The following is a 13,289-nucleotide window of genomic DNA, read 5'->3' on the forward strand; positions in this document are numbered from 1 at the left end:
ATTCTTCTTTTTAACCACCACAATCGGTGAAGCATAAGGGGACTCTGATTCACGGATTACTCCTGCATCAAGGAGTGCTTGCAAGTGCTTCCTCACAGCTTCATAATCATTTGGGTGGATTGGCCTGGACTTTTGCTTAAAGGGTGCTTCTTCCTTTAAGTTTATGTGATGTTTCACTTTAGATACATGTCCAAGATCCAAATCATGCTGGGCAAAAACATCAGCATAGGCACTTAGACGCTGGGTAACCCTCTCTTTCCACTCCTGCGGGAGGGGAGAATTGCCAAAGTCAAATGTCAAATCTGGGTGAGCAGGTTCATCAACTGGCTGTGCAGTAACATTATAACATTTCACAGTGTCATCATTTTTGGTTGAAATGGGTGATTCGTCATATATCTTTGCAGGACTATGGAGCTCTGCAATGACACATCTAGAAGGCAGTGTTACGTCATGCTCAGTTTCATTTCTCACCCATATAGGTAACCTATGAGGATGCTTCTTGGGCAAAGTGACAAGACAGCACTCCACAAAAATTCCCCCTGGTAAGGTGGATGTCGTTGGCTGTTCAACAATGGCACATTCACCAGCACTGCTGGATCTGACACAGCCTTCAAGGAGGACCCTCCCTTGAGCTGGTACTACGTGTTGCACCTTGCCCTTAAGAGTTACAAAGCCATCGTTTCCGGCTAGGTTTATCTCTCTCCTGACCTTGAGTGTACGGAGGATCTGCCTGTAGCCATAGACCGACGACAAATCATTGGGATCTTTACCTTGACAATATTCGTCGTACAGAACATCAAGTGCATTTGTCCCAATCAGCACAGGCAAGTCACAGTTAGAGCGTAAGTCAGGTACTACTAAAGCAAGGCTAGAAACCTCAGGCTCAGTTTCAATAAAGCTTTTTGGAAACTTAAGGCTGATGGGTATGTATCCCAAGTAAGGAACATTTTGGCCACTAGCAGCCTCAACATCCAGGCCACTGATAGGCTGAATGGGATGTTCTGAAAGATTGGTGTTGTAAAATGAAGCGGACACTGTGGTCACTTGAGACCCAGTGTCAAGGAGACAACTGCAATTGACTCCCGATACGGTAACATTTGCTGTACATTTCTGTCCTACAAGTCCCTTGGGTAACCTAATCTGGGGTCGTGCTGCACGAGAGAGAGAAGATACTTTGCTCTGAGGTTCCGGTTTGGGACGTTCATGATTACTTTCAGTTCCTGGTAGTCCCTCCCCAGAAACTGATTTTAGTTTAAAGCTGACATATTCTGTTCCTCCCAGACTTGTAGTTTTTGGTTGAACTCCTTACGTTTCATTTCAACTAGTTCAGGGTTTGGTTCATTGCTGCAAGAGGGAGCAATATGACCATCCTCGCCGCACCTGAAGCAGTACCATGGGCGTGGCTTCTTAGTGGGCTTAGTCTCACTTGGGTCAGATTTCTCTTTAGGAAGAATCTTGAACTTAGGTTTGGTTTTCTTATTTGGCTTGTCAGAGTTCTGGCTTGAACTGTCAATAGCTGATGCTTTCAGTGAAGCCACTTGGGCTTGTAGCTTTGCAAGTTTCCTTTCTAACTTATGTGCATCAAAAGGCACTAGCCTATCATTAACAGCTGATACGTCTGTATCATCAGTGACATACTCTCCTACTTCAAGGGAGTTCAAATGTGCCTTAGGTTTAGAAATGCCTAAGTGCTGTTTCATTCGGCTGGACTTTGCCGCTTGCCGGTCCTCCTCAGTACGTAGCATGAGGAGCAACTCTGGAAATGAAGGTGGCTTGTCCTTCTTCTGCTCAAGCTGCAAGGTTGTGATCAAGCTGTTGTTCCAGCAACCTCTACAAAACTGTTTAAGCAGTTGGCGATCTGAATCATTTGTAGTGATGCCACCTCTTTTAATGACTTTACTCAGGGTTATCTGCAACCGCTGTAAATAGGCAGAAGGCTTTTCACCTGAGTTCTGGTTTGTGCTCAGGAATTTGGCAAAAAGCTCATCCCCATCATCAACAGTACCATACGCTGAGTCAAGAAGGCTGAGATAGTCATGGGGAGAAGCGTTAGGACCAAGGTGCTTTACAATGTTAGCAGCTGGTGGAAGAAGGCTCTCAACTATTTTCCTTACCATATGTTTGTCAGATATGGTACAATCTATGAGGTGGAATTCAACATTGTTGCGCCACGTATCATAATCAGCTTGGAAAGTAGAGCAAGGGGTTTTCCCCGAGAAGGGCCTGAGCTTTGCATGACCTTGAGAAGGCATTTCATTGTTCTTAATGACATGCTCAACTACTACTCTCTGTACTTCAGGTGTAGTGAGCTGTTCAGGTGGTAAGTAGATAGTGGTTTTTCTGTGCGAGGGAGTCACTTCTACACTTGGAGAGGATGAGTGAGAGTCATGCTCAGGCAAGTGGGTTAAATCACTGCCCAGTTTAAGAGAACTTTGATGCTCTATGATGGCTGGCTCATCTTGGTCTGTGTCACTAGTGAGCTGCAGATTCTGATTAGGCACTGTTACATTTGGTCCAACTGCGGGATCACTCTCAGTGGACTTCTTCATTCTGGCCAGCTCATCTAGTAAAACCTTCTCAAAATCTGCACCACTCAGTTTAGCAAGCCCTTTCAGTTCAGTTAGGTAAGAATGGGTTAAACATGAACCCCTGTCTGCAGCATACAGCGCAGACAGAAGCTGGATATGATGGACAACACTTGAGTTACGGCTTTGTCTTTTGCAAGGCAAGCTATCCTTAAGGAACTGGACTGGTTCACCTGATTGGAACTCCACAATGGCTGTGTTTTTAAACTGTGCCTCTGTGCTAGTTACTTTGATTACTCTTCCAATAGAACCAAACTGCCCTAAGTAATCAATAACCTCATTGTCAACCTCATCGCCTGTTAACCCTCCTACTAGGACAGAGTTAGGTACTTTGACACCTTCACTTTGGATTACATCCATGTTGTCTTATTGCTCCAACCCAGAATGTCATGGACAATTGTAATGATTTGACCCAAAAGGCATGAAAGCACCAGTTGCTCAACTTCCAAAATAAAAGGAATTAAACCTCCTGGCTGGCTCGCCACGTTTTGTGTAGCGCCTCTACTCAGGACCAGTACACTCTCACTTCAAATAGAGACCCTAGACATCTTACTAGGTTCAGGAGGAGGTTTTGTTTTGGGGACTCACAAAAGGAGTTGGCTTGGAAGTGAATAACTGGGACCTTTATTGCCTCAGTACCATTTATACACATATACAACACAATAACCCAAATTGCACACTAATAGTGCATTTTAAAGGTGAATACATGTAAAACAAAACAAAATAAAGACATTTAAATGGAAGATTTATACTGAACAGTATCAGAGCTCTTTGGAATGAATGAAACAGATTAAAGTGTTCCTGTTGTGAAGTTTGAATTGTCCAGTCTGAATTGTCCTTTAAAGTCGTTGAAAACCCAAACAGGTGTACTGTAGGGGAATTGTCAGTGTGCAAACCCTATTATCCGGGTAGGAAAAGTAGTGCATAGGGCTTATCTGTAATCCAGGGTTGCTTGAATCAGTTTCTCAGGCAAATCCCACAATCCGATCGCATGGCTGGCCACACCATTTCACGATCATCCAGGATCTCATTTGGGCTGTTCTCGCCGTCAGTGGTTCTCCAGAATTCTTCTAGTAGTTCAAAAAAACCAATCTACACAAACAGTGCAGAACAATCAATTTCTTTTCCCATTTTGTGTTCTTAACATGAGCTCATTAACTTCTTTTCCAAATGTATTAATCACAAATGGCATTCCCTTTAGCTTTACCAAGTTACAAGAGTTACAGTAACTTGTTTGTACCAGTATCAACAATTTTATCAAAATTACATCACAACAAAGAACATCAGCAGCTTAAACTGTAATGTAAACAGTCATAGCAATGAAAGTGACATTCATCCTTAAGGCTTACAAGCAAATGTAACTTAATTCAGTGCAAATACTATTAAACTTGAAATATGAATATGCTCATTCTAATATAAACAGAGCTATTGCTTCTACTTGAATACCTCCCCGATCGGAATATGGCTTCAGCGGGGTGGGGTGGCTAACAGCTATTAGCAGCTAGCATCGCATCTAGCATCGGCATCGTTTAGCTCAAAGCATTCAACACTTATAACACACTGTAAAGAACAACAGGAGAAGTGAAACAACACACCAGATTCTCATAGCTCCCGATTGGTTTTTGTTCAAAGGTTTCTGAGCTGAATCGGCTAGTGAAATACATTATCTAACTTAACAGGTAGCTAACGAAAGCACGTGACTCACCGGGATTTTCAGACACAAATAACTTGACAGACGTTATTCCCTTTGTGGTCAGAGTTCGGGGCCTAATAAAAGAGTACCTTATTAGCATTTATACGTAAAACAATCTGGTCTCATTAACCGGGTTGCAGTATTGCATACCAAGATACTTTTTCCATGCGCTCCGACACGTACTTGACCGCCATCAGAGGGAAGATCTCACAGGAAGAGAGAGGTAATACTTCCTGCGCACTAGACGCAAGGTCGTCAGAACACAAGACTGCATCACAGCGCCCCCTTGTGACAATAACAGGCTATAGCCTTAGATTACAAAAAGGGATTTTGCAGCCCTGTATTTCACATGGGTTACACAGTAATAAGAGAAATTTGTGTTTACTTTCTGTAATGCTTATTCTTCGTGAAAGCTCAACAACACTTCTTTTGAAAGGCAATGTAGTATGGCATGACAATCTTACTGACAGTTGTCAAAACAAATTAGTGAATTAGAGAGAATTAACTGTATAAATGGAGGCTATATTAGGTTTATAACAGTATTATATCAGTGGCATAGCTTTGTGTCCACACTTGAACTGCCTCAAAATTAAACTATAAAATGCTAACTACAGATTTCAGTCTGTCTTTTTTATGTACGTTTCTCAAAAGTTACTGTAACTGTGGGGTCTTATTTTGACACTTCTACCTAATGTCCTTATCAAAGTTTGGTAATAACATACATTTGGACCTTTTATTATCAGCCTTTATATACTGCTGTATCTGAAGGAATATTTTTATAACTGTAAATAGATAGAATTAAGAAGTCAAAATCAGGCATCTTCAGTTTAATTTGATGATTTAGCATATATGACCAGATATTTTAAAAAACAACAACAACAACATATTGTCACACTGTATAGGAAGAACAGGCCAACACCCACATGTCCAGACTGAGAAAGGTCCAGCATGAGATGGAGGAAGCCTGTCTCTTGTAATCCTTGACTTTGAACTGCAGCTTGTCCACCAGATCCTGAAGTCTCACCACATTCTTCTTGTCCTCCTCAGTCTGCATAGATAACAAACTGTTATTGACAGCTGAGGAAGAAAGAATTTAGGAACTTAAATTCTGCCAGGACCTATGTTAATGTAGGTTAATTACTTGGTTGTTATTATACCTGTATGATTATTCTGATGATATTGGTTATGTTTAAAACTTTACTTTATCAAAGTTCCTCTGCTTCTTGTCAAGGTTGGCAGCCAGAGCATTAGCTCTCTCCACATCAATCATGAGGTCCTCCACCTCACCCTGCAGCCTCTGCTTGGTCTTCTCCAGTGAGGCACACTTGGAGTTCACAGCCTCAATGGATTCCTCAGCCTCCTGCAGGCGCTGGGCAAGCTTTTTCCTGTTGTTAAAATAATTTTGTTTTTATTAAGGCTGAATTGGTTGGTTTTAAGTCTGAAAACCAATTTAAACAATGAAAGTATGGTGACTTACTTGGACTCCTCCAGCTCCTCAGTGTGCTGGATGGCATCAGTCTCATATTTGGATCGCCACTGAGCCACCTCACTGTTGGCCTTGGACATTCCTCACTGCAGCTCAGCCTTGGCCTGCTGCTCCTCCTCAAACTGCTCTCTGAGCAGATCACAGTCATGACGTGCTGACTGAACAGCATGAGCCAGGGCGTTCTTGGCCTGTTGAAAAGACAATCAATGTCAGGTCCATCCATCCATCCATCTTCATCCACTTTATCCGAGGCCGGGTCGCAGGGGCAGCAGCCTAAGCAAAGAGGCCCAGACCTCCCTCTCCCCAGCCACCTCCTCCAGCTTATCCGGGGGAACACCAAGGCGTTCCCAGGCCGGCTGAGAGATATAATCTCTCCAGCGTGTCCTGGGTCTGCCACGGGGCCTCCTCCCGGTGGGACATGCCTGGAACACCTCACCCAGGAGGCGCCCAGGGGGCATCCTTGTCAGATGCCCGAACCACCTCAGCTGGCTCCTTTCGATGTGGAGCAGCAGCGGCTCTACTCTGAGCCCCTCCCGGATGGCCAAACTTCTCACCCTATCTCTAAGGGAGAGGCCAGCCACCCTTCGGAGGAAGCTCATTTCTGCCGCTTGTATCCGCGATCTCGTTCTTTCGGTCACTACCCACAGCTCGTGGCCATAGGTGAGGGTAGGGACGTAGATCGACCGGTAAATTGAGAGCTTCGCTTTTACACTCAGCTCCCTCTTCACCACGACGGACCGGTGCAGCGTCTGCATTACTGCAGCTGCAGCCCCAATCTGTCTGTCGATCTCCGGCTCCCTTCTCCCATCACTCGCGAACAAGACCCCGAGATACTTGAACTCCTCCACTTGGGGCAGGAGCTCATCCCCGACCTGGAGTGGGCACTCCACCCTTTTCCGGCTGAGAACCATGGCCTCAGATTTGGAGGTGCTGATCCTCATTCCCGCTGCTTCACACTCGACTGCGAACCGTTCCAGTGCGAGCTGGATGCCCTCACCCGATGAAGCCAACAGTCAGTGTCAATGTCAGGTGGACAACTTTAATGTTTAAATCAATTTTAAAGTCTAATGCTGAGAGGATGAGAAATTTAAATGGTAACAACTTGTACTCGCTCTTCTCTTTCTCCAGCTTCTGTTTGACACACTGGAGGTTGTCAATCTGCTCTCCAAGCTCTAAATTAATTAAGTTTATTAATGAGAACTAAAATAGTAATTTTTTTAATTAAAATGCACAATATTCTTTATGAACACTGGTCATTAGTGTTACCTGGAGTTCCTTGATCTTTTTCTGAAGTTGAGCACCAAGGGATTGTTCATCCTCAATTTTGCTGAGAAGTTGGCTGATTTCAAAGTCTTTCCTTGATGGAGAAACCAACAGAGATTGTATTGTCACAGTCTGTATGATTGTTAGAATGCAATGAGTCAAAATGACATTCTTAACAAAAACAAAAAAAGCCCTACTTCTTGATTTTCTCATCAGACTGCTGCTTGTCATTCTCCAGATCCATTATGGATTCCTGGGCCAGTTTCAGATCTCCCTCTAGCTTCCTCTTGGCTCTCTCAAGGTCCATGCGGAGCTTCTTCTCTTGCTCCAGTGAACCCTCAAGCTATAAAATCATGTCAGTTGATTTAAGTGGTTGGAAAGACAATGATTCAATACTCTTTCCATTAAAAAAGCAATATGATTATAATTTTCTTACATCATCAACTTGCTATTCCAGCTTTGTCTTGACTTTGTCCTCCTCTGCCTGGAGATCATCCAGTGTTTGTTGATGGGCCTCTTGTAAGGCTTTCTTCTCCTTAGTTAACTTGGCAATTGACTCATCTTGAGATGCCATCTCCTCTGTCAGGTTTTTCACCTAAGAATTGTACAAAGGATGTATTTAAATATAACTTAACAACTATATCTCAGGAAAGAATTAATATATTTTAATTTAGAGGTGTCTATTTAAAAAAAAAAAAAAAAAAGACCTCAGATATAGATAAATTGAACCTTGTTTTCTGTGGCATGTTTCTCCTTCTCCACTTTGGCCAAGGTGAGCTCCAAGTCATCAATGTCCTTCTTCAGCTCAGAGCATTCATCCTCCAGCTTCCTCTTCTTAGCAGTCAGCTCAGCATTGATTTCCTCTTCATCCTCCAGTCTCTCACTTGTCTCTTTGAGTTTGGCCTCGAGCTGATTTTGCTCTTAATGAGCCCCTCACACCTTTCTTCAGCATCAGAGAGATTGTCAACTTGAGGTTGCAGGTCATTCTTCTCCTGCAGCAGGCCGACCATCTTCTCTTCCAGTTCTTTCTTCTTAGCCAGAGCAGCAGCCAGGTCTGTCTGCATCTTCTCATAGTTCTCCTTCATGTTCTGCAACTCCTTCTCAGTCTCAGCACTCTTCAGAAGAGGCTTGATCTTGAAGTACAGTTTCAGCCATGGCCAGTTCTTGACATTCATGAAAGAACGGATGTTGTACTGGATGGAGAAGATAGATTCTCTAAAAACCAAACATGAGAGTTTTACTTTTAGTATATAAGGATCTTATTATGAGGAAGGAAATACAAAAGAGAATACAATAGAGTTTAGTATAATAATGTTACCTCCTCTCCATCATCTTCACAAACTCTTTCCTCATGACGTATCCTCTGCAGAGAGCCTGAGTCATGGTCACCAGCTCAGCCAGTTTCTCATCTCTCATCTCCTCAAGAGTGCCCAGCAGACCAGCTTTGAAGAACACCTATTTAATCATTGAAAACATATGTATAGGTGCATATTGAGAGTTTTTTTTAAAATGTCTATTAATATAACAAAGTGTACCTTTGTGTGCCCAAACATGTACTGTGTGTGATCCACATCAATGGAGCCAAGCAGCTTCTCTGAAGCTTTCTTGTTGTCAATGAACTGTCCCTCAGGGATGACACTGGCATTCAACACTTTGTATCTTCAAGAGAGAATCAGGTTGTTACTTAGATTTTTCTTCCATCATATTCAAGTTTGTCCTTTACAACAACAATGAATTCATTTTTCCTTTCCAATATTGTAATGTGCTGTCACCTCTGCTTGAAGTCACCATAGAGGATTCTGCTGGGGAAACCCTTTCTGCAGATTCTGATGCCCTCCAGTACACCGTTACACCTCAGCTGGTGGATGACCAGGAAGTTCTCCATAAGGCCTGAGAGTCAGAAATGCATAATGTTTCAAATCTTTTCTATATTCTTACTGTCATTTTTACAGTTAATATTACTGTGGGGTACCTGGGGTTTTTGTCTCATTGGGAATCAGGCAACGGACAAAGTGAGGATGAGTGCTTCTTAAGTTGGTCATCAGCTTGGCCAGATTCTCCTGTAGATCAGCATCATTAGATAATAGGTCAAAAATATTTTAAAAAGAGCATTTAATTTTGTTTTTCTAAAATGTAAATCTATACATACAGAGCAGACAAAGTCTGGAAGGAACCACCCTTCTTCTTCCCACCTTTCTTGCCACCCCCAGCAGCCTCTGTTTTCATAAACAGTAATTGTCATTATTGTGACTATTTTTCACTGCATAGTCTTAGCCTGCAGTATGCACATTATAGTTATAAGACAGATACATACTATCTGTACTGGACACGCGAGCTTGTGAGCACTTTTGTTTCTAACCTTCAGCTCCAGCATGGGCTGCGTACAGGAAGCCCAGCAGTTTGTTTGAAGACTTCTGGTAGAGCTGAACAACTGAGTCATTCAGTTGGTCCTTGTTCTTGTCCAGCCAGCCAGTGATATTGTAGTCCACTGTACCAGCATAGTGAACCAGGGAGAAGTGTGCCTCAGCCTTGCCCTTTCCAGGCTTTGGTTTCTCAAATGCTTTGGTCTTGCCAAGATGCTGATCGTGCAGCTTGTTCTTGAACGTTGTGTCAGAGGCCTTAGGGAACATGCACTCCTCTTCAAGGATGGAGAAGATGCCCATTGGCTGAGAAAATGTCACATGTCATATTAAAATTTCAAGGGAGGTAACATATGCAACATATGTAAATTTCTTCCATAGTAGCTGTTTACCTTCTCAATAAGCTCAATGCAGGCAGCCAAGTCCATACCAAAGTCAATGAACTCCCATATAATGCCTTCTTTCTTGTACTCCTCTTGCTCCAGGACAAACATGTGATGGTTGAAAAACTGTTGCAGTTTCTCATTGGTGAAGTTGATGCAGAGTTGCTCCAAGCTGTTGAACTGTAATAGTACAAACATGTCTAACTTCATGGCAATAGAGTCTTTAAAGTTTGAGATATGTGGTGAAATGTCTCAAGTGCTCACATCGAAGATCTCAAATCCAGCGATATCCAGCACTCCAATGAAGAACTGTCTGGGCTGCTTTGTGTCCAGCATCTCATTGATACGGATAACCATCCACAAGAACATTTTCTCATAGATAGATTTGCACAGAGCCGAGACAGCATTGTTGACCTGGCAAACAAGAATTTATAATGATACAAAACCCAGAATACAGCTATAATGTCCAATTCTTTAATATAACATTATTAAAAATTTATTTAAATTACCTGTGGGACGGTCTGACCTTTGGTCACCATCTCATTGCCGACTTTGACTCTTGGGTAGCACAAAGCTTTCAGCATATCAGCCGAGTTCAGGCCCAGGAGATATGCAATCTTGTCCGCCTCTGAGGAAAAATAGCACAATATCTAATTAATGTACATTTCTTCAAATGTTACTTCCCTCTAATGTCCCAATCCTCCCAATTATAAACAAAAAAACTTCATAAGGACAATTTTACTATTTTGCCAGTTACCCTCAGTGCCATCTGGTTCAGCCTGCTCTTCACGCTGCTTCTGCTTGAATTTCATGTTGCCATGATGCATCACAGCACCAGTCAGCTTGTAGATGTTTATTTTCTCATCAGCAGTAAAGCCCAAGATGTCAATTGCAGTCTGAAATTCACACAAATGAAAGAAACAAATATTCTGAAAAAGAAAAGAGATTTGTGCCCAAATGCAAGAATGCAGATAAACATGAAATGTGATTTTACATCTGTTGCAATGAACTCCTCCACATCATTGATGCTCTTGACAGTGACTTCACCCTGACTGATCATTGGATAGTCATAAATGTTAGTTGTGATCAGAAGAGCCTCTGTAATAAATAAATAAATTAATTAATTAATTAAAAAATTGTCTCATTATATTTTCTTTAATTCTTGGAACCACTGAATGAAAGGCAGAGTCTTCAGCTATCATGCTACTTTCCTGTGGAACCAGTTTCCAGTATAGATTCAGTAGACAGACAACCTCCAATTGAATATTAAGCTGAAAACTTTTAACACTTTTATTTAAAACAAAGTTAGGGTTGGATCAGGTGACCCATGAACATTCTTTTAGTCACACTATGCTCAGAGTGCTGGGAGACTTGCATTAATGTACTGAGTATATATTTTCCACTCAGATTTTCAGGTTCATATAGCATTACATTGACACAGTTTATCACTAAGCACGAAGTGTACCCTATGGTAACCAGTAATGAGATTTAAATTTGGAGAAGTCCTGAAATGTCACTGGTATACAGTTGCAGGACATAAACATCTCAGGCATCTGTCATCAAATTCAGCATCAGCCTTTCTCTTAATGCTAGACAAGTATTGTATATCTCTACTGGGAACAGACTTTAAGGACGATTGGTCAGCTCAGATAACCAAATACCAGAACAATGTCACAAATAATACTGATGCATTTCTGCAAAATATAAAGATACAGCTTTTTTTTATTTGTTTTTTTGTTTTTTTGCCTAGTAAATGATAAATGATTAAAGTAAAGGACCCACGCATGGCTTAATATTTTCCATCTTATCAGCAGATGAAAAGGTATTAAGGTCAAAAGTAAATCCAGGAAAAGTTATCTTATGTTTCCTGAATTTTATAAGTCTTCATAATTTTACAATGAGGAACAGCATTGTATCACAGACTATAGAAAATGTGTTGTTTTGTTTTTTTTCTTGTTATTGGTGAGCCTCTGCCAGACTTTACTTCTGACAAACACCCCCTCTCTGACATGCTGTTTTTAGACTTAATCATGTTACTGACCTGTTGCTAATTAATCTTTTAAGATTTTTAAGATTTTAGCCTGTGGAATGTTCCTCCAACTATGTTTTGGAAACACGTTGCTGTTATCAGATTTAAATGTTTTTAAATTAATAGTAAAATGTCAGACTTAACATATCAAATCTCTTAAATGTTCCCATCCCTGGTGGATAAAACTGTACAGTTATCCCCACTTTAAAATACTTTAAAATATTGTAAGACATATAGATTTTTATCCATTTTCTCTAATCTTTATAACTAAACTGTTAGAAGTTGAAACAGTACACAGAATATAAAATAATAAAATCAGAAATGTTCACTTTCAGTGCACATGATCACTGGTCAGTAGAGATCCAGTTGATCCAGATCCTGTTCTTGTCCAACTTTTCATTAAGCCAGGCAGCACTGCTGTTAAAAAATGAAAACTGCCACTCAATACATTAAAGAGCAATGAAAAGGATTAAGAATCTGTAGTGGGGGGGGGGGGGGGGGGGGGGGGGGGGGAGAGTCCCACATACACAAAGTTATGATCACAAGCTTCTTATTTTAACCTGTTGAATTACAGTTATGTACCCAGGCTGCTGTCTCACATCTCATAGTTAGAAAGCCTTGCAGAAAGGGCTCTCTAGGGAGAAATGTTAAGCACATGACTTGTTTAGCTTGCAACTGGTGGTGCAGCTGCTGTAATGAGATGATAGAGAGGAGCCACCACACTCTTATGCAAAAAGATTGTTCCTAACCTCATTCAAAAATTAAAACCTATGGTCCATTATGAAATAAAACACATTACAGAGGAGATTCATTTTCACATATGTATTAAATGTCAGTACATAGTCACAGTTGCTTTGTTTTCCCTGATGGATATTTGCACACCATAATCCTCTTGGAATACGCTTATTGATTGGAACACCCGATTTGGATGTCTAAGTTAATACTTTTGGCAATATAGTCTGCATATATATAAAAATTCCCCACTCGCCCTGCAAGTGTTTTTATCCTTTCAGCTTGGGTCCTCTACCTGAGGTCTGGAAGCTATCAGTATCTTTGCTGCAATATTGTCTTCTGGTAGTGCAATCCCCTCAGCTCTGACTGCTTTTGCTTTCTTTGCCATCCAACCACACTTCTCTAGTGTGAACATTCCAATATTGTTGCTGTAGATCTTAGTGGTGTGGATCAGCGAGACTATGTCTTGTTCACCCCTGGCATACAGCTTGATGTCATCCATGTAGAGGTGGTGGCTAAAATTTGCTCCATTCTGTACTTGTTCTAGTACAGAAGTCTTTTCAATGATAAGGCTGAGGAGGTTTAGGACTGCAGAACAGTAGTGGGGACTGAGTATCTTCTTGGTAAATCCTGCACTTGATGGTGACTTGCACAATTGGCTTGAAGTTGGCTTCTATTGTTAATATCCACATATTCCTGATGAAGGCTCTTAGGGTTCTGTTGATCTCATATAGTTCTAAGCATTCCAGGATCCAAGT

General features: G+C 41.5%; 1 protein-coding gene and 1 pseudogene across 2 annotated transcripts; both read right to left on the reverse strand.

The window, feature by feature from the left end:
* Window positions 1-5,167: 5,167 nt before the first annotated feature.
* LOC146633892 (uncharacterized) lies at window positions 5,168-5,936 on the reverse strand. Its single transcript, XM_085351892.1, has 3 exons — window positions 5,756-5,936; window positions 5,480-5,663; window positions 5,168-5,326 (listed from the first exon to the last, which is right to left on the reverse strand). The coding sequence occupies exons 1-3, from the start codon at window positions 5,842-5,844 to the stop codon at window positions 5,168-5,170; spliced, it is 432 nt and encodes a 143-aa protein (XP_085208018.1). The 5' UTR covers window positions 5,845-5,936.
* A 1,284-nt stretch (window positions 5,937-7,220) lies between these two features.
* Window positions 7,221-13,033, reverse strand: LOC146633893 (myosin heavy chain, fast skeletal muscle-like; annotated as a pseudogene). The gene is made up of 15 exons (XR_014906151.1): window positions 12,925-13,033; window positions 10,765-10,868; window positions 10,528-10,666; window positions 10,280-10,398; window positions 10,035-10,184; window positions 9,780-9,950; window positions 9,387-9,693; window positions 9,173-9,243; window positions 9,000-9,087; window positions 8,800-8,917; window positions 8,563-8,686; window positions 8,346-8,482; window positions 7,757-8,242; window positions 7,464-7,622; window positions 7,221-7,370 (listed from the first exon to the last, which is right to left on the reverse strand). The product of XR_014906151.1 is annotated as a myosin heavy chain, fast skeletal muscle-like (transcript).
* Window positions 13,034-13,289: the final 256 nt, after the last annotated feature.

Source organism: Diplotaxodon limnothrissa, linkage group LG4, assembly GCF_057381915.1.
Source record: "Diplotaxodon limnothrissa isolate DT_005_m linkage group LG4, D_limnothrissa_male_GT1.1, whole genome shotgun sequence".
Lineage (NCBI taxonomy): Eukaryota > Metazoa > Chordata > Actinopteri > Cichliformes > Cichlidae > Diplotaxodon > Diplotaxodon limnothrissa.